General features: G+C 38.4%; 1 protein-coding gene across 1 annotated transcript; it reads left to right on the forward strand.

The window, feature by feature from the left end:
• Positions 1 to 639: 639 nt before the first annotated feature.
• On the forward strand, positions 640 to 26,810 carry LOC127811300 (novel plant SNARE 13). Its single transcript, XM_052351040.1, has 10 exons — positions 640 to 1,079; positions 22,637 to 22,729; positions 22,886 to 22,979; positions 23,756 to 23,793; positions 24,251 to 24,348; positions 25,324 to 25,403; positions 25,479 to 25,535; positions 25,618 to 25,710; positions 25,789 to 25,863; positions 26,381 to 26,810. The coding sequence occupies exons 1-10, from the start codon at positions 1,000 to 1,002 to the stop codon at positions 26,474 to 26,476; spliced, it is 804 nt and encodes a 267-aa protein (XP_052207000.1). The 5' UTR covers positions 640 to 999; the 3' UTR covers positions 26,477 to 26,810.
• The last annotated feature ends 104 nt before the right edge of the window (positions 26,811 to 26,914 follow it).

Below are 26,914 nucleotides of genomic sequence, written 5' to 3' on the forward strand. Positions count from 1 at the left end.
GCAAGCCAAAGTCTTTTCATTGGTCCCAGTGGCCAGCTTGGCCTCTAATTCTCAAACTTAATTACTGAAAGTCTTATTAGCAACACAAACCTCTACTTTTGGTGTTTCCATTTTATCCATATCCATATCGATATATATATATATATATATTTCAAGAAGAATGAGATTACGAAAACTTTATTGCAGCAATTTAGTGTAATATGCATAATTTACTTTTTAAGAGAAAATCATCAGTGTTCCAAGCCAAGTAGAAATTTGCTACAATAGTTATGGGTGTTGCTCCCTTTTATTTCTGCCTTAAAAATGAATTGTTATATTAAAAATTAAGAAAATTTTCATGTTTGTTTGGTAGACTGATTTAGTGGAATTTTTTTTTAAAACAAAAATATTTTATATTAAGGGTGTTCGATGGATTACATGGTATCTACTTTTTTAATTAGAAAACATATAGTTTTTATTTGAAAAAAATCTCTAAAAAAAATACAGAGATAATATTAAAATATTAATACCGATGATGGAAAAAAGAAAATGGAAGAGGAGAAGAATATTGAGAGAATTGACAATGGAGCAGTGCAGGAGCAGCAGAGCAGGCTGTATCCGGAGTTGTCGTTATTTTATTAGTTATTACCCAACCCAGACCAGACCCAAACCCAAACACAACAGAGATTCTTTTATCCATCTTTCCCCTTCATTCTCACGTACTCCTCCTTTATTTCTTTTCTTTCTTCCTTTCTTTTTCGTTTCAACAAAAACCCTAATGCCTTTTTGTTTTCGCGTTTGAATTTTGAATTTGCGCTACATCTGTTGCTTTCTCTTCGGTCCGGAGGCAGCAATCAAATTATCTTTCAGCCAACGATTCTTAGGTTAACTTTCTCCACTCCAGGAAAAAATGCGGGCGAAGATTGGGGAACAAGGTCGGTAGGTTGGTAGGTAGGTCCTGGCTACTGCTCTGGTGATTCGATCTGCCGGCGAGGCTGAGCAAAAGAGGGATAGACGAAAATGGCCAATTTGGATTTGCAGATGAACCCCCAGATGGAGCAGATCCACGGCGAAATCCGTGACAATTTCCGAGCTCTTGCGTATGTCTCCTTTCCCTCCCCCTTCTCTCTATCTTATTACTCCTTTCTGGCCATCAACAGCAATCCTAGCCCAACATATTATGATGGTGTGTTTGTTTGTGAATGAACAATGCGTTCTAGAAGCGACTTTTTGCTTCAATTGTTGAGATCTGGGATTATTGCCTACCTGTTCGGTAAAGGTTCGAGATGAATTCCCTCTTTGGTATCTGACCCGAGACTCGTGGGGACATATTCCCCTCCCCCACTTGTCTTAATAGCCTCTTAACGTCTGTCCAATTTCTCGAACGAACTTAATACAAATATTTGGTAATTTGATTTGTGTTTCCATGTTTGGTCACTCAAGTCCTGGAGATTAAAGTACTTCTCCCCTTATTTTTCCTTTGCAACCAACTGTAGCCATAGCTGAAGGTTGAGCATATCTGAGCTTATATGTTCCCCTCTTGCTCCTACCCTCCCTCTCTTTCTTTCTTTAATTGGCTGTTTATGAAATTTATTTGAGACATTCAGATCATTCTTGGAGTCCAACTGTTGAAGTAGATATATTCAGTGCGGTGATTTTTTTTTTTCTTCTGTTTTTTTGTTTTTTGAAAGCTTAATTGTAGACACTGATGGAAATCTCTGCTTGAGTTTGTGATATTGTGTCACGCAATCTTATTCAGTCAACTTCTTAGTCTAACTTGAGGCAATTAAAGCATTTATGTTTCCTCATATAGAGAACATTGCTTGAAGAAGAAGCTATTTCAGTGTTATCCAAAGTCCTAACAATATACTTAATACTTGACAAGGTTGCATCATTATCATCATCACAAGCCTTAACTCCAGGCACAGGAGTCAACTACATGGCGTCTAGCTCTCCAATTATCCCTATTAATGACCATATCTTTTGTAAGGATATTTTATCCCCATGTCATACCTGCATGAGAAGTGCTGCATTTCAGCAGAATAAAGTAGTTTTAAACCATCTCTATTTTTGCTTCTACCCAAATTCTATGGTTCCACGTCATTACTACATTGTCATGACAGATGCATTTAGGTTGTTCACAATTTAGGTTTTTAAATCTTTATGATGCCAAACCCAGAAGCATGTATCTCTTTTGGTGTTTTTTCCAAGATTTGGGTATAGCATGCAAAAATCCAAAAATTTGAGATACCTCACTAGTGTCACGATCCCAAGAATCCCCAAGGATAGATTAGTAATATGAATTACATGTATTTCTCTTTTAGTTGTACTCTTATGCTGTAGCTTTTTAGTACCTTCATTTGTAAAGCCTATAAATAGGCTAAGGTAGTTAGAGAATGGCTTGTTTTGAATGATAATTGAATTCAGTCATTTCCCTCTCATCAAATTCTCTCTCAATTTCCCTCTGATCTCTCTCTTGATCCCTCTAATCTTCCCCTCCTTCTTGATCTATCTGTAATCCTCCCCCCAATTCTTGCTGTATTTCCCTTCCTTTCAGTCTATTTCCACCTCGATTTCTTACAATTTCCTAGCAAAACCCTAGGTACATGACAACTAGCTTCAATTGTCATTGTTGTTCTCTGAGAAGAAAAAGAATCCTTTTGGAAATTTTGACATTTGCTCCTTTTTATGGAGCATATTAACTCTTTGAGGTGGTTTTGTAGTGATTAATTGAGAAAATAAATTATTATAGAATAAAAAAATATTTTTTAAAATTTTTACATTTGCCATTTTTGTGGAGCATATTAACTCTCTGAGGGGGATTTATAGTGATTAATTGAGAAAATAAATTCTTATAGATTGAGAGGATAATTTCAACTTGAGGCTTTCTGATCTTATTGCAGTTTAGCCTGTTAGTGGCTGCAGAGATCATGAGACCTGGATGATTTATGCAAACGGGAAGGGGCTCATCATCAGTCAGGTAGAATTTTTGAGGGAAATGGAGATCTAAATTGAAGCTAATTGGGGACATAGTGGTTATGTCATTACAGTAAACTATTATCAAGGGTATTAAGTTCTAGTACTCTTATTTATCCTTGGGAAAGATACGGGCTGCACATCTATTGTTCTATCTATGATGAACTTTTAAGAAGGGTGGATGTTACTACTTTTCAAATATGGACGTAATTCCATCTGGTATGCACAATAGGCTCATTAAGGAATATATGTGGTGTCGGTGCATGTCTTTATGTCGAGATGACAACATAGAGTTTCTACAAGGCAACCACCTTTCATTCCATTTATTCAAGAACAGTCTTACTTGGTGCTTCCCAACCCTGGAGCATGAGGCAGATGGGTTGAAAACTAACAATCTTCCCTTGCCAATTCTATGATAAGGTTAACCGCCCCCCCCCCCCCCCCTCCCCGGGCACCAAATATATTGTCACTTTCCTAAGGGCAAAATAGTAATTATAACTATAGTATATAAGCTAATTGTACCTAGTTGGTTAGAGCCTTGTTGTACCAGGTGTACAACCCTAGTTAGTTATGGCAGCTGGTAGCTATATATGTGGCCATAGCTGGGAATGATGACTCACGATTGAATGTACAAAATCAGATTCCTTTCTCTCTCTCTCTCTCCCCCAAACATTCTTCCTATCTTCTCGGAATTTTTCAATTTCTAGAAGAATCCCCCTTGTCAGTTATCAGAGTGGACAATTGGTATAAGAACAAAAGGTGATTCCGGCTAGTGCATTGTTGTGTGTTGCTCGCTGTCATGAACCTAGGATTCGTGATAGGTTAAAAGAGGGATTCGTGATAGGTTAAAAGAGGAATTGGAAGGAATTGAGGGAGGGAATTAAGGGAGAACAGTACAGAGAAGAAGATTTAGGGGGAAAACGAGAGAGAGAGGGAGATTGGAGAGAAGTCTTAGAGAGAAATGAGAATTAAGAATTCATTCAATTCAAGCATGCATTTCTCTACATATTAGGGCCTATTTATAGGCTATTCAACAGTAAATGAAATCTGAAAAATAGCACTCATGTGCTCCTAACAACTCACAAAATATCTCATACTAACTACTACAACCTTATTACAATAATACCCTTCTAACTACCCTTGAGTTGTGACATTTCCCTCCCATTGAAAGTTTTCTTGTCCCCAAGAAACTTATTACATCCAAGCCATTGTTTCTTCATCCAATGCCCATCTTCACCCATTAGTTTCTTTTTCGCTTTTCCTTCTTCTTATCTTGTTTTTCCCTTTTCTTTTGCTTTCTCTTTTCTTTCTCCTCAGTAGCAACAACATTATGTCTTGCTGTCACACCAATGGAAACATGAATAAGCAAAACAACAAGGGTCTCAGTCCCTTCAACAAAGAATCCCTTCCCTTTCTGCCTTTCATCTTGTTTCGCTTTATCCTTCTGCATCCTCCATTCCTCCATATCAGAAACATACTGCTTGAAGATTTTAGTGTAATCAATGTCAAGCAAGCATCCTCCCTTAACCTCTAACCAATCTTAAATTGTCCTCCATTGGTTATCCACTTCGATTAAGGCACAAGTTTCCTCCCAATTGACTGATTTCTCAATTGGAGTCACCTGATCCATAGTAGGAAATTCAACAACTCCTTCCATTCCTATTCTTTCAAGAGAAATAGATTTAAGATCTCCACAATCTAAGGCTGTTGTGGTCATTTCCATTCCAAGATATTTGGCTCCCGGATTGCTAGCGAACATCTTAACTTCATCCTCAACAGTTACTTCCTCCAACGGTGTCATATTGAGTGTTTTAGCATCTGGATTCTCAATACCAGTGGGGGTGCTTGAGATGCTGCCAACCATTGGTCTGTCATCCCCCAATTCTTCAATCCCTTCTTCCATATACTCCTTAGCCCTCTCCACAGCCAAGACTAAGGGAGCAGTATGTTTAGACCCTTCCATATCTTTAATAGGGGCCTCCTCAAGTGGAAATATTTTTACTTGTTGGTAGCTGGAGTACACCAAGGATTTACTTTCAGCAAGGCTTTCCTCATTCGGCTGCTCCACTTTAAGGAATTCCTCATTGTTAAAACTTCTTCAATAATCATCGAAGTATTCTGCAGGGAAGTTGTAATGATACTTCTTAGTCAGTATCATTGCAAACTCTTGCAGCTTCTTGCGGAACATTCGATCGAATTTCTCACACTCTTCATGTATCCCACTAGTTGTTTCCTTGCACCTTAGATTGAACTGATTATGCATTTTCTTTTCCCATCTCCCATGATTTCGACCAAACTCCTCATGGTTTCTGTTATATTCAACTGAGATTATAACATTCTGCTTCATATATGCACTGCCTTCCTTAGCTTCACGAGTAGGACACCCCACTAAAAATGCAGCCTTCTTTGGCTGCCATTGAGGTTCCATTCCAACTAAAAATGAAGCATTCTTCTGCTGCAATAGAGGCTCCACTGATCTCATTCGTGCACTACTCTTGGCCGAAATCTCACTGGCTGGAAAAGCAATAGGCTAAGAAACCATAGCTCTTTCCATCATAATTCCCCACACTTCCCTTCTATAATTGCCTCACCCAATCACCTCTAAAATTGATCCACTAAGTGGCAAATTGCAATCACTGTTCTACTTCAAGGTCAAGTCTGTTGTAGTAGCGGAAGAAGTCGCACAATTACAGCGGCTTGATTAGCCTTCTAAAGTCCCCTAAATTGCCATCAGAAGTGAGAATTGATCGCTACCCTCACAATCGAGATCACCGAAGTCAAGGAACTGATCTAGATCGCTTGTTGCTCTCGATTTCTGTAATCGCCTTCAATTGTCGAGAGTCAAGCTCGATGCGTTGGAATCCATTGGCCAAGTCATCTTCCAATTCCAGGCCTCAAATATTAGTCGACCTCACCTCCTTGTGCGTTGAACTCAATTTTTGAGATTCAACCAAAAATTAATCAACTAATCAATAGAAAAACAGCAGAGAATTGACGTGGGTAGGGAGTTTGCCTAGCTGTTGGAAATCAAGACCAAGGACCTTGCTCTTGTCAGTCCTCCTGAAGATCAAACAGCCAGCATCGGGTTACTAATTTAACTCCCTGAAACACCTCTTGAAAGTTCGATTAATTCCGTTGCCGCTAGGGATCGCCTAACAGTTGGTCGATTTCTATAGCCTAGGGGTCGGAAACCTTCGAGCAAAAGAAATCGGAGGAATCCGCCTCTCACAAGGGACTCCACCTATATGTTCGAGCCCGAGAATTACCGAAATCGCAGTCGTGGTCAACCTCCTACTCACCTCCAAGAAAATCGATCAACTCTTCCCCTTATATGAGTCGTCTGACTTCCCTTCGGAGACGTCTTATCTGCTCGTCCTCAATTTTTATCCAACCTTACTTGATTTCAAACTGAGTCTCAACTATCGGCTTCGTCTTCAAGACTCAGACTTAGGTATGCTAGAATCACCGAAGTTCACTAGGATCTGCTCTGTGCCTTCTTCGATCGGCTCTGTTGCCGTCCTTCAACGTTGCCCAATTCCGATTAACTGTCTCGACGACGGAAATTATCTCCTCGTTCAATCGATGCTAATCTAGCCGTCAAAAATTGCTCAAGGCTTTGCTTCGATCCCGCCTTCCTTCTCACTATCTACTCATGATCAAGTGAATTCATGATCGCTAGTGGAGTCTCCACCCAATCACCGACCACTTGTTGGAATTCACCTGAATTCTTGAATCAATCTTGATTCCTTTCGAATGCTTGCACTCGCCTATCACCCTGTAACCAATGGAACTCGTCGGAGTTCTTGTACTCATTGGAATCACCCGAAGTCTCTGCTCTATCGATTTTGCCGAGAGTCGTCGGAATCAATTGCTACCCATTGCAGGAATTACAGCTAAGGAACCTGGCTAGCACTATGCCGAAATTCACCTTACCGCAATCGCCAAGGGAAATTGCTCACCTCACAGCAGTCGCCTTCAAGCCTCCTTGATCTAGACCTTAATCACTGAAATTGATTTCATTGACCTTCAACTGAAATCAGACCCACAGCCAATGATTGACTGCTCTGATACCATTTGTCACGAACCTAAGATTCGTGATAGGTTAAAAGAGGAATTGGAAGGAATTGAGGGAGGGAATTAAGGGAGAACAATATAGAGAAGAAGATTTAAGGGGAAAATGAGAGAAAGAGAGGGAGATTGGAGAGAAGTCTTAAGAGAGAAATGAGAATTAAGAATTCATTCAATTCAAGCATGCCTTTCTACATATTAGGGCCTATTTATAGGTTATTCAACAGTAAATGAAATCTGGAAAATAATTTCCATGACTCACAAAATACCTCATACTAACTACTACAACCTTACTACAATAATACCCTTCTAATTACTCTTGAGTTGTGACACCCGCTTTGATTGGAAAGCGATTTCGACCCGGACCAATGAGGTGAACTTGATCGTGGCAACTAGAGTAATCGGCCATGGCAGAGGGGACAAGGATGAAAAAATTTAAGACACACTTGGAAAAGACTTTGGAGTGGGGAATCCGACAATAGTAAGAGCAACTTGATGACAAGATGGACCTAATAGATGTCGGCCTACGATACACCCTGGAGGAGTTGGGTCGGACGAGAGTAGAGGGTGCGGCCACACGAGAGGAAGTCACCAACCTCTGAGCGGACGTCCGAGGTATTAGGGAAGAGGTCGTTGGAATGGGTAGTAGCTGAGCACCGTGTTGAACTTGTTCTCACAATTGTTGAACGCTAGCGTTCCGATGGACTTTCTTCCAAGGCTAAACACAACCCCAATCTTGACTGGAACAAGGGATAGACCCCAGGTCACCAACCTAACATGCATGGATGAATGACTGGAGAATCATCAACGAGGACCCCCCGCCACCTTGAACAATGTGCCAATGTTGAAGCTAGAAATTTCAGCATTTGAGGGAAGCAAGCCACATTGGTGGGTCCGACGTTTTGAGCGATTCTTCCATCACTATCGGGTGGAAGATGGCCAGAGGGCAGGGGCGAATCCAAAAATTTATGTAGGGGAGACTAAATTTTTTTTTTGAGATATAGAATTGTATATCATAGATTTTGGGGTGAGTTGTAATTTTTTTTTTTTAACTGATTTATTATTAAAAATTATTTTTTTACATTAAAAAAATTATTTTTTTATATTAAAAATTAATTTTAATTGTGGGTTGCCCTGGGCTAAAGCCCAAGGCAGCTCACATATGGATCCACCCCTGCCAGACGGTGAAATTGGTTGCAGCTTACTTTAACGACGCAGCAGACTCGTGGTTCCAAGGTTGGAGTAGCAGGAGGACTGTTTTGGTTTGGGAATAGTTTGTAGTAGCTTTCTGTGTCCAGTTTGGAGAGAGAACCATGGTTGACGTAGTGGAAAACTTCCACAAGTTGAGGCATACCAAATCGGTGGAGAAGTATCAAACCAGATTTGAGGAACTAAAATCACTGCCCATGATTTCTTGACCTACCTTAGATGAGCAGTATTTCGTGTTGAGCTTCATTAACAGATTAAGTGATGAACTCCGACCCTTGGTAAAGATGTGGCAATTAATCACTGTTAAACAAGCAGTCGAAAAGGCACAACTGCAGGAGTTGGTCTTAGAGGTAGTGATTAAGAAACAACGGAATGCGACAAAAGGGTATGTTGGTAGTTGCTTGCAGAGTGGGGTTTAGGAGTTAAGTCCAGCCACCAAATAGGGCACAAGGGGAATCTACTACCTAGGGGACCCTTTAACCCTATTTCGGAGAAGTCCCTATCAGTGGAACAGAAAAGACAGTTGGGATTGTGTTTCTGCTTCGGCGTAAAGTACTTTCTTGGGCATCAATGTAGAAAGCAATTGTTGCAAATGGAAGGCCTAGAATTGGAGGCAGAAGAAGAAGCAGTGAATGTGAGAGAGGTGGAGGACACAAGCAATGGGGAGTTCGGAGAAGATGGAGGGGAGATATCATTACACGCCATAGAAGGCTGCCCCTCAAAAAAGATAATTAGGTGAAAGGCTCAGTGGGTAAGAAGAGAGTGGTGGTCCTCATTGATAGTGGAAGCACACAGCTTCCTAGACAAAGACACTGCCCATAACTTGCAGTGTGAGGTACAGGCTGTTATACCACTTTCAGTTACAGTTGCAAATGGAAGCAAGATGATAAGTTGGTTTAATTGTCCAGCTTTCAAATGGATGATGCAAGGTCTTGAGTTCATGACTGATTTGAGAATCTTTAGGTTGGGTGGCTAGTACAATTGACAGGGGTAGATTGGATGAAAGCGATGAGCCCATTGATTTTCGATTTCAACACATTGGAGATAACCTTTGATTTGGCAGGGAAAATGGTGACATTAACAGGGAGCATGGAAGATTAAGACCACAAGTTATTGACAGGCTGAAGGATGCATAGATTATTTCAACATGGGGAAGCTAATATAGCTCAATTGCACTCCTTATATTCCGTAGAGATGGTGACGGATGGGGAAGAAGTTGACAGCAAACTGGTGACAGAGGAAGGCAGTCATTCATGGCTTAATCCTATTCCTACTCTCTAGTCCTTGACAGAGGTATCTACTTGTGATTCTTTACATTCATTGCTGATTGAATTTGAGGAGCTATTTACAAAACCTACTGCCCTACCCCCAACCCGCTTCCTTGACCACGCTATACATTTAAAACCCAATTTAGAGCCTGTCAATGTTTGTTCCTACCAATACTCACCTTCTCAAAAAGTCAAAATAGAGAAATTGGTCAAGGATATGCTAACCAAGTCCATTATTCAGCCGAGTCAAAGTCCATTTGCTTCCCTTGTACTTCTAGTAAAAAAGAAAGATGGAACATGGCGGTTGTGTTGATTATCGCCAACTAAATTCCCTCACCATCAAAAATAAAGTTCCCATCCCCAATATCGAAGACCTCCTAGATTATCCGGAGCCACCATTTTCTCAAAGCTTGATCTAAGGTTGGGATACCACCAAATTAAGATGAATGCAACCAATATCCCTAAAACGACCTTTAGGACTCATCAAGGTCTTTATGAATTTCTAGTTATGCCATTCGGCTTAACTAATGCCCCTGCTATCTTTCAAACCTTGATGAATCACATCTTCCACCCTCACCTTAGAAAGTTTATTTTCATTTCGAATTTTTTGTTGACATCCTAGTGTACAACCCCTTTTTGGACCAACATTTGAACCATTTAAGAACCACTTTCCACATCCTCCAATCCAATCAGCTTTATGTGAAGAGGTCCAAGTGTACCTTTGCCGAGTAGAAAGTACAGTACTTAGGCCATGTAATTACGGGGGAAGGAGTGAGCACTAATCCAAAGAAGATTACAGTAATGTTGGAGTGGCCGAGACTAGAAATCGTTAGAGGATCGAGGGGATTCCTAGGCCTCATAGGTTACTGTAGGCGATTCATAAAAAATTATGGTGCGATCAGCTACCCATTGACTGAACTCCTCAAGAAGAATGGTTTTGGATGTAATCCACAAGCAGATGCAGCTTTCCATGCTTTTAAAAGGGCAATGACACAAGCTCCTATATTAGCCTTACTCGACTTCTCGAAACACTTTATTTTGGAGACAGATGCTTGTGAAATGGGGGTAGGGGTTGTGCTTGTGTAGGGTGATAGGCCTTTGGCTTTTCTTAGCCAAGCCTTAGCCCGAAAGCATCTTGGGTTCAACATCAATGACAAGGAGTTAATGGCTGTGGAAAGGTGGAGATATTATTTGGAAGGGGGCAAGTTTGTGATTAGAATAGATCACAAAAGTCTCAAATCCCTAAGGAAGAGGCTGCACACACAATTACAAAGAAAGGGGGTAACCAAATTGTTAGGGCTTGAATATACTATACAATACCGCAAGGGGAAGGAGAAAACAAAGTGGCAAACGCCCTATCCTGGAAGGAGAAGGGAAACTGTAATGATATATCTGCAATGGTGCCAAACTAAGTAAAAGAGATCACTGCTAGTTATGAACGTACTCCTTGGGCCATAGACCTCATGGCGTCGCTAGCAATCCAAACCACAGATTTAAAGGGGTATACATTATTAGGTGGGCTGCTCAGACACAAAGGAAGACTGGTGATCGGAGATGATGACCAGCTTAAAGGGAGGATACTACATTCAATTCACAGCTCATTGATAAGGGGACACTCGGGACTGAATGTCAGATACCATAAGGTAAAACAATTGTTCTATTGGCCTGGGTTAAGCAAGATGTAAACGCATATGTGCTGGGGTGTGCGACTTGTCAACGCTGCAAGCACAAGCAGGTACCTTACCCAGGGTTGCTGCAGCCATTTAACATTTTAGAATAGGCATGGGAACAAATTCCGATGGACTTTGTGGAGGGACTGCCTAAGTCAGAAAGAAGGAGTGTCATATTGTTAGTCGTGGACAGGTTGACGAAATTTGAGCACTTCCTAAGTTTATCTCATCCCTTCATCGCCTTAGAAGTGGCAAGACTCCTACTAGACTTGGTGGTGAAGTTGCATCGATTACCTCTATCCATTATGTCAAACTGAGACAAGATATTCACCAGTACTTTCTAGAAGGATCTTTTTAAGAGTTTAGAAGTTGGATTGCATGTCTACGGCCTACCATTTCGAGATAGATGGACAAACGGAGCGGGTGAACTAATGTTTGAAAACCTATCTAAGGTGTGTTTGCTTCTCTAAGCCAAGGAGTTGGAACAAGTGGTTGTCGTTGGCTTAATAGTGGTACAACTCCAATTACCACAGCTCCCTGAAAAGAACTGCTTTTGAAGCCCTATTTGGGTATAAACCACTCCTAATACTTGCTGTCAGGAAATACTCGAATACTAAAATGGCAATGGATCAATATTTAAGACAAAGACAAGAAGCTCTGCAAATTATCATAAGGGAACTAAGTCTGGTGCAAAATTGAATGAAATAGATGGTTGATCGAAATAGGAGCGAAAGGTCATTTGAAGTAGGGGATCGGGTATATTTGAAGGTTAAAAGATTTCAACAACAATTGTTCTCCACTACCCCCACCTCTAAATTAAGCCCCAAGTAGTGTTATAAAGGCCGCACCTAGATGCAAGGTGCACCTAGGCACACCTTGGGCGCTTGAATTGCCTTCAGGCGGGCGCAAACCATCAAGGCGCGCCTAGGCCCAAGGTGCCTTGGGCCTTTTTAACTGTTTTTTAGGTTTTTATTTTGTTGTTTATTTCTTTATTTAATTTTTTACTATTTAGGTTTTAAATTTATTACTTCAACTACAAATTTGACAATGAATAAAAGAGCTACTACTTTAAATGCTCTAATTAAATTTGAACTAGATGAAGATGGAGAGGGAGATGATGTGGAAGAAGATATTAGAGATGATGCTTCTAATAATGAAAATATGGAAATGTTTTATCTTAATGATGAGGATGATTTTTAGATTATTTAAAATGCATAATTAGTTAATCTTGATTAAGATTTAAGGCTTATAAATTGTTTTAAGCTTTAATTTAAGTTAACTTAAAGACTTTTAGATTGCATTTTTTGGCTTTTTTTATTGTTATTTTCATTAGTATATTTTGATTTTTTTAATTTCCTTAATAACATGCCTGTGAATATGTTATTAGGAGTTAAAGAGTTATTTTATACTTTATTCTTCAACTAAGATATATGTTTTTCTTTTTTCTATTTTTAGTTAGCATGCGCCTAGTTCCATCAGGCGCGCATCACGCAGCTCGCCTTGCGCCTTAGTCCTTGGGCCTTTAATAACATTAGCCCCAAGTACCATGGACCATTCGCAGTGGTGGCCAAAGTAGGGAGAGGGCTTACAGGTTAAAACTTCCTGAAGGAGTGACTGTTAGCTTGGAGGTACCCCTTGCTAAAGAGGACGTAGCTAAGGCAGTCAAACCTCTAGCAATGATGGATAAGAGGGTAACCTATCGGAATTCGATTCCTTTTACTCAAGTGTTGGTGTAGTGGACTCACTTGCACCCCGATCATACCACGTGGGAGTACCTGTCAGACCTCCTCAAACAATTTCCAAGGGTTGCCTAGCTTTTGTAATTTCTTGGGGGACAAGAAAGTTTTAAAGGGGGGAAATTTTGCCACATTCCTAAGGTCTAAATAGTAATTATAGCTATAGTTTAGAGCCTTGCTATACTAGGTGTACATTCCCAGCTAATTATGTTATAAATTGGGAGCACTGACAACCTTTAAACACAGTCAAGAAACCAATTAAACACCCCTCAACACACTCACAACTCATTGGCCAACACACCACAACACAAATATGTAATACAAAACATAATTAAACAAGAACAAAGTAAGAAAGAAAACTCACAAATCACATGAGGAGACAGAATTTTATCCTGGTTCATGCCAATTGAATTGGCACTACATCCAGCCTTGAAACCACCACTGAGTAACCTTCTTTATTGATGGAAACAGTACAAACTTCCATCTTTCTCTCCCCCACGATACAAGCCTTCCCAAAAGTGTACAAGACTATTCTAACTCACAACCTTATCACTTTCATAGCTCTCATGAAATCAGAAAGATAACATGTGATGCTCTCTCTCTCAGCCCCCACCCACACCCCCCATATTTATAGAAAATAGGGAGATATTTCCTAAGGTCGGTTATAACATTTTCATACAAAAAACACTGCACAAAATCCTATCACTAACTCTAGACAATCTTTAACAAGTTATGGCAGTTGGTAGCTATATATGTGGCCACAACTGGGAATGATGACTCACGATTGAATATACAAAATCAGATTCCTCTCTCTCTCTCCCCCAAACATTCTTCCTATCTTCCCCAAATTCTTCAATTTCTAGAAGAATCCCCCTTGTCAGCTATTGGAGCTGACATATATATGTAAGAATTCTGTTAAAGTTTGCACAAATTTAGTCTTAAAGTCTGAATAAAGGCATTAAAGAAATTAGAAGTTATGTTTTATTTTTAAAGCCATTGTAACGATACCTAACTATGTAACGGTTAGTACCGACTCTTATTTTCTTTTATGTCTTGTAATTGCCACCTCCTCTATCCTCTATAAATAGAGGGGTCGGCTATGATTTTGGTATGCGTTTTCTTTAGTTTTTCATTTACATGAGAGGAGAGAAAAGCCTAGGTCTTAGACTTTGTAATCTCTGTGAGGGAGGCCAATGTGAGTGTGTGTACCTATCTGTTCTATAGTGGATTTTGTGGTGTCACTTTCGATCTGGATGTAGGACTTTGATTCATTCAAAGTCTAAACCAGGATAAATCCTTTTGTCTCTTGTTTCATTTCTAGTTTCGCGTGGGAGTGTGAGAATTGTGTGCAAAGTGTTTGGTCAATTACTCAACAACTTGGTATCAGAGCTAGAATCATGGGCGCACAATCAAGATTCACTCAAAGGAGTTAAGACATAAACCCCAATCAAGAAATGGCTCTATCAGCATCATCCTCAAGGTATGATATTGAGAAGTTTAATGGCAATCATGATTTTCCATTGTGAAAAATTTAAGATGTAGGCGCTTCTTGGAAATCTTGGATTAAAGGAGGCGCTAAAGGAGTCGTCAAAAAGAAAAGGTTGGAGAAGGGGTCAAGATCCTCTTGGTAGAACAGAAGGCGAATATAGAAGAAAAGGCGTACAACACCCTTATTGTAAGTTTGGGCAATAAGGTCCTCCGAGAGAGGTCTCCAAGATGACTACGACATTGGAGACATTGAAGAAATTGGACAGCCTCTACTTGACAAAGACACTATCAAGCCGGTTATTTCTAAAGGCAAGATTCTTTACTTTTAAGATGAAAGATAATCAAAAATTGCAAGATCATATTGACAAATTCAGTAAGCTTTATCTAGACTTAGAGAATATAAATGTTTAAGTATGATGATGAAGATAAAGCCTTGGTTTTATTGCACTCTTTGCCATAGTCATATGAGCATTTTGTAGATATCTTGCATCATGATATGGAAAAGTTGTCTTTAGATGATGTAATTGGCGCCCTAAATTGACTTAAGATTTAAATTGGATGAAAATTCCTCCACTGGAGATGTGTTGACTGCTAGATCTAGGAACTCCAAGAGAGACCCTAAGGCAAAAGGAAAATCTAGGTCTAAGTCAAGAAATGGAAGGAATCCAGTTAAGTGCTATTACTATCATGAAGATGGGCACATTAATAGAAACTATCCTAAGAGAAAAAAAGGACTTACAGGATAAAAAATATTTCTGATGGTGGAGCCTTGGTATGTGAATTTGTGTATGATAGTTTGAATGCCTTAGTTGTGTCACATAAAACTGAGAAAGAGATATGGATAATGGACTCAAGATGTTTCTTTCATATGACACCAAATAAGCATTGGTTTGTGAACTATCAGGACACTAATAGGGGTAAAGTTCTATTAGGAAATGACCATGAGTGCAAGGTTCTTGGTATAGGAGATGTTAGACTAAAGATGCATGATAACTCCTATAGGACTCTAAAAGCTGTGAGGCATGTCCCTAAATTAAAGAGAAATTTGATTTGTATTGGATAATTGGCTAGGAATGGCCACTGCCTTAAGGGAGAGGGAGAAACTCTAAAAATAACCAGAGGATCCTTAGTTCGTATGAAGGCCTTACAACAAAATGGCATATATGTGCTGCAAGGTTTGAATGGAGAAGCAACAATGGCCGGAGAAAAGGCAGTCACACAGGCAAGACTCTGGCACCTTAGAATGTCTCATATAAGTGAACTTGGTCTAAAAGAATTATCAAATCAAGGGATCTTTGAAAAGGATCAGGTGGCAGGACTAGATAAGTGTGACTCCTGCATTTATGGGAAGTCTGCTGAGGTAAAATTCAGTAAACATGCCATCCACTCCTCAAAGGCACCTCTAGACTATATACATAGTGATCTATGGGGACCTACCCAAACTCTTACTCATGGTGGAGCTAGATACTTTCTATCCATAATAGATGATTATTCAATGATGGTTTGAGTTTATGTCTTTAAGTCCAAAGAACAGACTTTTGAAGCTTTCAAGACATGGAAAACCATGATAGAAAATCATGAGGGGAGGAAAATTAAGACAATCAAGATTGATAATGGCCTTGAGTTCTACAATAGGGTGTTCACGGATTTATGTAAGGATAGTGGGATAGTTCGACATCTAATTGCCCCCAGGAATCCTAGACAAAATGACCTTGCAGAGAGAATGAATTCACTTCTAGAGAGAGTAAGGTGTATGCTATTTCATACCAATCTATCTAAGGTATTTTGGAGAGAGGCCGTGAACACTACTGCATATTTGATCAATAGATCACCGTCAGCAGCTATTGGTTTTAAAACCCCTTATGAGAAGTGGACTAGGTATATATCTAGAACACTTGAGGGTATTTGGGTGTTTTGCATATGCCCATGTGAAACAAGGAAAGCTAGAACCCCTGGCAAAGAAATGTATTTTCATTGGATACCCAGCTGAGGTAAAAGGGTATAAACCATGGAATTTGGAACCTAAAAGCCAAAAGATCCTTATTACTCAAGATGTCATTTTTGACGAAAATTCCATAGCTAAAGGCCTGTAGGAAAAGGATAATGAGGAGCAATCTCCTACAGCAGAAATGGTAGATATTGAGTGGCAGGATGAAATTCCAAGCACCAATACTGATAACCCTCAAAGTTATGGTTTGGATCATCAAAAGGGCGTCGAGGAATTAGTGGCAGACTAGGAATTTGACCCTCAAGAGGAGAGTAGGATGAATTAGATGTTGAGAGTGAGCCCGACTTACAAAGATATAACGTTCCAAAGGATAGGCAGAAAAGGCAAAGTAGACCTCCTAAACGTTATGGTTACTCAGATCTAGTATCCTATGCACTTGCAAGTGCATCAAAGGTTATTGGAGATGAACCCTTGACCTATGAGGAAGCAGTCTCCTCAAAGGACTCACTTAAGTGGGTTAAAGCCATGAAGTCCGAGATAAACTCTCTTAAGAAGAATGAGACCTGGATTCTAGTTGAAAGGCCTCAAGGACAAAGAGTAGTGAACTGTAAATGGTTATATAAGGTAAAAGGAAGGATCAGGAGAAAATGCAAAGCCTAGATATAAAGCTAGGCTAGTTGCAAAAGGTTTCACTCAAGTTTTAGGAGTGGGTTTCAATGAGGTATTCTCCCTTGTTGTAAGGCATACCTCAATTAGAGTCCTTCTAGCAGTGATAGCGCAATTAAATTTGGTTTTGGAGCAGATGGATGTTACAACAACATTTGTACATTGGGAATTAGATGAAAGGATCCTCATGGAGCAGCCAAAAGGGTTCGAATCTAAAGGAAGAATAGAACAAGTCTGTTTATTAAAGAAATCCTTGTAGGGACTCAAGCTATCCCCATGTCAATGGTACAAGAGGTTTGACACATTTATGATAGAACATGGGTTTGCTAGGAGCTCATATGACTGTTGTGTATATTTTAAGCATATATCTAGTAGCATATCAATATATCTCCTATTGTATGTTGATGATATGTTGGTTGCTTGCCAATCAAGGAAAGAAATTTAGAAATTAAAACTGGAATTAAAGTCAACATTTGAGATGAAGGATCTAGGAGAGGCCAAGAAAATTTTGGGAATAGAAATTACCAAAAACAAGCAGAACATAACCCTATGTCTATCACAAAAAACATACTTAAGAAAATTAATTCAAAAGTTTGGAATGGCGAGGCAAAGGCTGTAAGTATTCCATTTGCCAAGCACTTCAAGCTGTTAGCAACCCAATCTCCTATTGACAAGGAAGATCAGGAAGAAATGAGAGAAATCCCCTATTCAAGTGCGGTAGGAAGCTTGATATACAGTATGGTATGTACATGGCTAGACCTAGCACATGCAATGAGTGTGATCGGTCGGTTTATGCACCTTGGCTCCACCATAAACTAACACCGTATCCAATGATCCTTTCAAGTACTTAAATACCCATTTAACTGCACTCCAATGAAGTAAGGCTAGTATCCTAGGATATTTAGATGCTAACTATGCATCAGATCTGGGATAGGAGAAGGTCCACAACTGGTTATGTCTTCAAGGTTTGGATGCTACAATAAGTTGGAAAGGAGAGAGACACTACTATCATGTGTGACAACCAGAGTGTCATTCACCTATCTAAGAACCAGGCCCATCATGAATGCACAAAGCACATCGATGTGCAGCATCTTTTCATTCGGGAGGTGCTAGACAAGAAGGATCTTAAGCTAGTAAAAGTAGCTGGTGAAGACAATGCAGCAGATATGTTCACCAAGGCCGTTCCAGTGACCAAGTTGAAGCATTGCTTGAAGCTACTCCAGATAGCTTCAGGAAGCCTAAGTAGTCAAGCTTAGGATATGGAAGAAGGAAGGTAAGGAAGAAGGCAAATGCATAATCCAAAGGAGAATCTGAAGATTGAAGACTCAACTTATGCAAATAGTGGAGAAATTGTTGAAGTTTGCACAAATTTAGTCTTAAAGTCAAAATAAAGGCATTAAAGAAACCAGAAGTTATGTTTTATTTTTAAAACCATTGTAACGGTAACTAACCATGTAACGGTTAGTACCGACTTTTGTTTTCTTTTATGTCTTGTAATTGCTGCCTCCTCTATCCTCTATATATAGAGGGGCCAGCTATGATTCTGGTATGCGTTTTCTTCAATTTTTCATGTACATGAGAGGAGAGAAAAGCCTAGGTCTTAGAGTTTGTAATCTTTGTGAGGGAAGTCTGTGTGAGAAGGCTTTGTGTGTGTACCTATCTGTTCTATAGTGGATTTTGTGGTGTCGCCTTCAATCTGGACGTAGGAATTTGATTCATTCAAAGTCTAAATCAAGATAAATCCTTTTGTCTCTTATTTCATTTTTGTTTTCGCGTGAGAGTGAGAATTGTGTGCAAAGTGTTCGGTCAATTACTCAACAATTATTCAATAATATGGCATCATAAAGATCTCAATACAACTTGGTGGAATTAACTTGTGAGTAATACTCAAGCATAATGAATTCACTCATAAATGTAACGAATATGAAGTAGGATATGCGATGATAGATCCCCTAATCCATAAGCTCCAACATACCATAGCAACCTGCGAAAGAACCACCCGCCCGGGGGGGGGGGGGGGGTTGGTCAAATGTGGTCCTTTATGGGTAGGCTACTGGACTGAGTAGGATCCACCATGGGTAGAATAGGTTCAAAGGGATTTTAAATGTTTCAGGTGATTTCTTTAAATATATTTCTTTCTATTCAGGTAGTGGTTCGTTTATTAGATTTTGTCTTGATAGCTGGTTTGGCCACTGTCCTCTGTAAGCAGTGTAGTCAAACACAAGATAGGTGCTTGCCTATGTGCCCAGGCCACGCAAGACACTATGGAGGCTCCTTGCACTTCCAGGTGTGGCTCCTTTACTCCCCTCAGGCACTTGCCTGGGCTGCAATGAAGGAAAAAAACAGAAAAATAAAATTGAAAATAAAGATTATCATCTCTGAAAGTCAGAGAAGGCATGTGAAATGTCCCAGAGAATCTAATAGGAAGAGGAAAAATGAGAAATCAAGTAGAGAAATGCAAACTTGACCTTGTTTATCTGCTGTTACAATAAACTGTCAAAAGCACTGTATCTCCCTTCTGATTTCTCCAATGTTTCATACTTATCTATAGCTGTAAAGCCACCATCAAATAGATCTGAGTCAGGTGAGGTTGCAAGCAGTCATCGGAGGTAGGACAGAGCCATCACATGATGGGAACCCTCGGTGTGTGGACAATGCTTCCGGAAACTGCTCCTCACTGGAAGGCTTGCTTGCGATAGGCAAGCTTCTTGTGGCCTCCCCTCCTCTAATCTGCCTACAGAATCTGATCTACTCTTGTAGTTTCGGTCCTCGGACCATTCGTTGCATTCTCTCTTCAGTTTTGTTTTTTTTTTAATATATACTTTGTCTGTTTGTTGCAATCATGTTTTATTTTATTTTATCCATTCTATCTACATTTTATATTTTCACTTAAAAATATTAAAAGAATTTGTATTTAGGAATATCTTAGATGTTTTATTATATGCATTATTTGATTGTCTTTTTCATATTAAGTAGTATATTTATTATTAATTTAGCACCTCGCTTCCCTCGAGTGAGTGCTTTTGTGGCACCCAATACGTCAGGTGATAGAATGCGCCTTTCACCCTTGACTACCTTGTTTGTAAGAGCAATTTCCCTATTTGTTTTAGCTGACTACTGATAGTTTGGCTTTGGTAAATAATAGTTTGCCTTTTGTGTCATCATTTCTTATCTAGCTCCTCAATGCAAGCTTAATCTCCAAAATTAGGTAACTAGTGTGGTGTTTGGTCAAAAATAAAATAAGTGCTTTAACTGACAGCAGAAGCTATTTTTCTTTTGAGAAGCATAAGCAAATATTTACAAGGTTGTCAAGATGCTTGCCTAGGTGCACTAGGTGCCAGAGCAGAATAGGACCTCCAGGCATCCTAGGCAAGGAGCTTCAGGTGCCTCAAGACAGTAGAATTAACTGTATTCTGGAAAGTTTAACTGCGTTGAAAAGTCTTCAGATTCCTGTTTTACAGCTACATAACCTTAACTGTATTCTGGAAACTTAATATATAATAAAGAGTTAAAGGTTTGCGAAAGAGTAATTAATAGAAAACTTAAAAGAACCTTTTTTCCCAGCAAATTAGTTATATAATTTCAAGCAGTTTCTGTTTCCAATCAATTCCTGGCATTCTTAGAAAGAATTTCTGCTCATCCTTTTCTCCAATCCGGCCACTGAATTATTTATTGATGTGAAACATAATTTGTTATCGTCTTTATAAATATATTTTTTATTTAAATTTAAATTTCACCATTTTACACGCGCACATATATATTTATATATATTGTAAAAGGCACCTTGGTTTGCTTTGGTGAGCACTTTTTTGGCACCTAGTGTCTCAGGCAATACAGGGGTCTTAGTGCATTTTGGGTGCCTTTCACCTTCGACTGCTGTGAAAATTTGGAGCTCTCTTGCTGTGAAGCAGAAGTAGAAGTAGAAAATAAAATTACATTTATTAGATATATTTAATTCTAATGTCATCTCTTCATAAACAAATCAATACAGAATTCATATCCTCACAAACCACTCAATATAAAATAATGCATTGTGCTCCTCTCACTGACCATATCTTAGGCTTTAGTAACTTCTGCACATTCTAAAATTTTCTCTACAGAAGAAAGAACTGCTTTGATCATCAAATGATTTTTCAATAATATTATCATATGTAAGTACCTTTAAAATTCAAAATTTGTGTTTGTCCTGTTCTTCATATTTTTATTATAATCATTAAAAGTTTAATATATTCCCTCAAAAGATTATCAATTTATATTTTAGTTTGAATGATTTTACTATATTTTTTAATTATTGATGACAAATCAAAAATAGATACCGGTTTTTGTAAAAATTTGTTGTTGATTAAATGTGGGTTTATACTTTAGCTTATTTTTTCAGTTAAAAATAATATTCAATCATAAAAATTAAAAAAAAATGTTAAAATATAAACACTTATGTCAATGCCTTTTCTGGTAATTTTATTGTTAAAAAACAGACTTTCCAATTACTGGTCAAACACATATAACAACAATAAAAGCATGTTTCAGATTATCTCATAAAACACTAAATTGTTTTTTTTTTTCTTTTAAAGCAATTCTTATAAAATCCTTTTTTACATAACAGAAATTACACATTACTGTCAAACAAACACTACACATTTTTCTTTATATGCTTCAAGTTCATTTGAGATTGGGCAGGGAGAAGACAAGGAGTTGTGCTATCATGATATTGATGCCAAAGTAGAAAAATAGGTTAAATGGATGGTAAAATTAGGTTGATGATGGTCATAGGCCAACTAGTCATTATTATGTCATGTTTAGAAGCAAACATCAATTATAAATATTTAATCACTCGACACCATGTCAACATAAAAGCTGCAGATCATAAATGTAAATATACTCCTTGTGTAAGTCATTAGATATTGTTCGACTATGGACCATGTTCTTTATCTATGTCAAGAAATTGGTGAAAAAAAGGTGCATTCTTAAATAGTTTTCAGAGGAATTCTCCATGTAACGGGTTTACTATTGGACTCTGCCTCCAGTTGTAAAGTTCTGTTTTATGTCTCCATTTTCATTATGATATTTTACTAGGTAGTTGTTTGCTTTTTTACTGGTTGTCAGCCATATCAAATATCCATGTAGAGAGCAGCCGCATGAGAGTCCATATTGAAAGAGCATCCATATTATCAATGCCATATTAACTTGAAACATTTATTTTGCCAAAGGTTCTTTTGTCAGTGCAACGAATTTCAAGGTCAATCTGGAGTGAGATAGGGATGGTCCTTTGGTGTAGGATAATGTTATGTATCAAACTAAATGGCAAAATGAGATTTTGACTGATTTGAACTTCTTGTTTCCTTGGCATTCCAAAAGTTTGCCAGGAGGACATGCATGGTTGGTTTTACCTGAACATTCATATGATAAAAGTTTCCGGATTATGTTCCTGCTGCAATTTTTGGGTTGCCTGGTTTACAGAATATAATGTAATTCTCATTTTTAGAGTTACTTGCCAACTTGAGGGATTGCTTCTCATCTCCTTTGTTACTTCTAGTCAGTTAATGTCAGTATGGCCTTTGTAATTTAACAACAGTATATGTTACAAACTGAATTTCTTGTCGTAACTATTGTTAACCAATGTGTACTCAGAAATGGTTTCCAGAAACTGGATAAGATTAAAGACTCTAATAGACAGAGTAAACAGCTGGAGGAACTTACAGGGAGGATGAGAGAATGTAAAAGGTATGGTTTGTCTACATCTGTCTAATTACTACTACCTTCCCTTTCTGTTTATTGTTTAAATAGGTATCTCCTGTATTTCGGCTGGTTAGATTTCTTGTTCTAGTGCATTCAATGGATTCATCTATTCTGAAGTTACATGCTGGATACTCTTTTTAGATTAATCAAAGAGTTTGATCGTGAAATTAAAGATGAGGAAAGCAAAAATCCTCCCGAGGTTAACAAGCAACTCAACGATGAGAAGCAATCCTTGGTAAGTTTGTGGCAGACCCTAGGATCTTAAATCTGCAATTCAAGCATGCAATGGGATGTGCTTACATTCACTGGTACAACCTCCAAAGCTGCAGTCAATTTGCAGTTTAGTTTTTTTTACATGCTTTTGAATCGTAGCAGGACATTGTAAAGTCAGATTTCCTTTTTGTTTGTATTACTTTCACTCAAGTTCATATCATTTGGAAATTTGACCCATGCTTATAGAGAGAGGTTTCACAATTTTTTTGATGGTAAGCATGCATTTCTTTTTATCCAACTTTTCTGGAGTCCACTTTTGCAGGACCAGAAATTGTTGATGTTCTTCCCTCATTGTGATCTGAAACAATGGCACATTTGATCATATTGTCTTGAATATTGAACAATTGCCCATTTGCAAATTGAAGATGGACATAAAAGCAAATATTTTTGGAAAACAATGTTCTAGGCATAGAAATATAAACCTAAGCAGCATGACTGTTGATAGAATTTGTGCTCTTTTAACTGGATAGTTTACTTGTATTCCGACAGTTTTCATCAGCATTAAATGTAATGTTTTAAAGCAGTGTTTTAGAAGACGCACTCTGTTTGGCTATTTGTGCTTCCTGATGGCATATTTGGCTCACACGTCCTAGCTATTTATAAAAGGTCCTCACTGCCTTAAGGGTTCAGAATAGTGAACCAGGATTCCATAATGGAAGGCCTACCTGCATTCCTGCCCACAAGACCGTCTGAAAATGTGCTGAGCTTCTCTTAACTATCTCTTCTATTTCTTTGCAGATCAAAGAGCTGAATTCATATGTGGCGTTAAGAAAGACGTAAGTTAATTTGTTCAATTTGATCTTTTGATAGATTTTACTTCTTATAGATGAAAACTGGCATTAATTCATAGTTTATGCTCGGCACTTTAATGCTTTTTCTGGATGATACTACATTTGGTTCATCAAGGTTTAGAAATTAATTCTGGGTTGTGGTTGTAATTTTAGGTCTTATTTTGGAGATGGGAAAAAGATGCAACAATCTCATTTCTTTTGTTCTTTGTTCTAAATTCTATTAAGAGTACTGATCTGCTTTTAACTGTCACATGGTAGATGGATTGGATATTCTGCATAAATTTTCTAATTGCAATGCCTATTTCTGAAGCCATAGAAAAGTGGTCTAGTGTGCAAATTTTGGTGGTTGATATGCCCTGTAGTTGACCTACTGTGAAAACAAGAGGTCGTACCCCCATTAAGAAAACATTAGTTTACACCCTGACAATCTCACCATTTATAGGTATATGAGCAGCCTTGGTAATAAGAGGGTGGAACTCTTTGAAGGGGGTGCAGGTGCTACTGATCCTACAGCTGATGACAATGTTCAAATGGCATCAGGTGATTTGAGAACTCTCTTCCTGTCTGCAGCCGAACAATTTACTGAGCATGAGAAATTTTTTGTGAAAAAAAGCTGTCAACTTGTTTCATGCGTCTTGTGTTTGTTGTTATTGATTTCCTCCTTTATATAAGGCCTTTTATATTGCTTATGTAGTTTCCACGTATTGGCTATATATAGGCCCACTAAATTTCAAAGTTCTATGATCTGGGCTTACTTTTTACTTGCCAGGCTGCCATTTGAAACACAATGCTGATTGAATCTTCTTAGACTTGTATTAGAAGCTATTACGTGATCTAGAGTATGCTCCATTCTCATTGTATTGTAATTGAATAACCCTCAATTTGGCATGTGCCTAGTCTTTCATTATTGAAACTTCAAAGTTTTATGATAATAGCTTGGATTTTTCTTTTCTTTACCTTTTTTTTTTTTATTTGGATACAAATAACTGCTTGGCAGTAGAGTCCTGTTAGACTTCTAACAGAAGTAGTTAACTGTATTATTGGTCTTTCCCTCTCAACAATGGATTGTTACCCTTGAAACAATGGATTAGCCTCCACAAATTGAAACCTTTTAAGTTCGTCTCTGATAATGCTGATTTTCGGGATTCTATTTATCTGGTTAGATAGTTGACCTCTTTCATTCTAGAAAGAAGTGAAAGATGGTGGTTTATTCTTAGTAGTCCAAACTTGGTGGAAGTACCTTAATGCTATGTTTGGAACTAGGATTTTGGGAAGATAAGTAAAGGGAAAAAATTGATATTTTTTTTGCATATGCAAACATGCGCATGTGCATGTTATTTTCCTTTTCTTTTCCTCTCGATCTTATTCTTTTATATTTATTTTCTAATACTATTTGCTTCTATTCCCATATTTTATTTCTTTTGGAAATCTCAGTCAGAGCAATATAGATAGATATAAATGCATTTGAGTTCATATGCTTAACACAGTTTCTCATTTTCATGGGTGATCCTGTAGCAATGTCAAATCAGGAGCTTATTAATGCTGGGACGAAGACAATGGATGAGACTGATCAGGCAATTGACCGCTCCAAACAGGTTGCAGTTAACTCTAAAACATGTTTTGTTTCAGTGTTATCATTGATTATGCTCTAACTTAAGACTGACCCATAGGTTGTTGCACAAACAATTGAAGTGGGGACCCAAACAGCTGTTACACTAAAAGGCCAAGTGAGTCTACATCATTAAGGATCTCCATTTTTGTTGTCTTCACTCATGTTCTGTTCTAATCCTCGTTTTTCTGAATTTATAGACTGAGCAAATGGGCCGAATAGTTAATGAGCTTGATACAATTCAGTTCTCCATCAAGAAAGCCTCCCAGCTTGTGAAGGAGATTGGTAGGCAGGTAGGCTTACTTTTCCCTGTTGCTTAAACTTTACTTGATCTTCTTCTTGTTTACAGACTAAATCTCAGTATTTTTCAGGTGGCTACAGATAGATGCATCATGCTTTTTCTATTTCTCATTGTCTGTGGCGTCATTGCCATAATTATTGTGAAGGTACACTCCAGTTCCTTCCATGTGCTGCCCTAAATTCTGTTGTTAACTCAACTACCTTGTTAATATTTTAAAGGACGAGGCTCACAAAAAACCAAAAAGGAAAAAAAAAATTAGGAGTGGGTGAACAAAAGCTGAAAAGCGAGCAGACTGGGAAGTTTGGTTCCCTATTGCTTGGATTATTTGTAAGATCTGATGTGGTTTCTTTTGTGGATCAGATTCATAAAGAAAATGAAAGGAAAAATGCTTCTTTTGTTTGGTAATTGAATAGCTTGCCCACATTAATGGTGATTAGCAAAATACATGCCCATTTGTTGAAGTGGTGGATATATGTCTTTAATCTTTTGTCACCCATGATATGGACAAGCATAGCAAATGTGCAGTTGCAACTTATCATGACAAAAAATGGCAAGATATGTACTGTTTTCTGCTTGTTTCACAGCACCATGACACCTTGTTATATTTCATCAAACAGTTATTTTCAATGTCATTTGAACCTGACTCTGACCTGTAAACTCAGATTGTGAATCCGAATAACAAAAGCATCAGGGACATCCCTGGCTTGGCTCCTCCAGCCCCCACAGCGAGGAGACTGTTGTTTAGCAAGACCGAGTGAATGTTTCAAGGTCGGCGTCCCTACCACCGATGGGGGATAGTTTTAACCTGGCTTGATTGTTCATGTTGATGCGGGAGAAGAGGAGATGAAGATGAGTGATGGTTTTTCTGCCACCCTGTTGGTTTTCCAGATTAATCTATTCTTGTGTGAGATGGATGTGCATATCATGTTTGCCATTTTCTTATGTAAATCATATGTTCACAGTTCAGGCTTTATTGCCTTGGTACCACCCTTTTTGTTTATTATTGAATGCGATATTTCTTTCGTAAACTATCGTCCCGAGTCTGTTGTATTGCTAGAAAGGAATAATATTAGCCTGTGATGTCGTCTACCATGACACCCGTACTCGACTCGAGGGAATCTCTTCAAAGGGGATATACTAGTTTGTGTACTTTTTTTATGATAATGGGAATTGCACCAAAGTCTTAAATGTGTAGA

Source organism: Diospyros lotus, chromosome 10 (genome assembly GCF_014633365.1).
Source record: "Diospyros lotus cultivar Yz01 chromosome 10, ASM1463336v1, whole genome shotgun sequence".
NCBI classification, from domain to species: Eukaryota; Viridiplantae; Streptophyta; class Magnoliopsida; order Ericales; family Ebenaceae; genus Diospyros; species Diospyros lotus.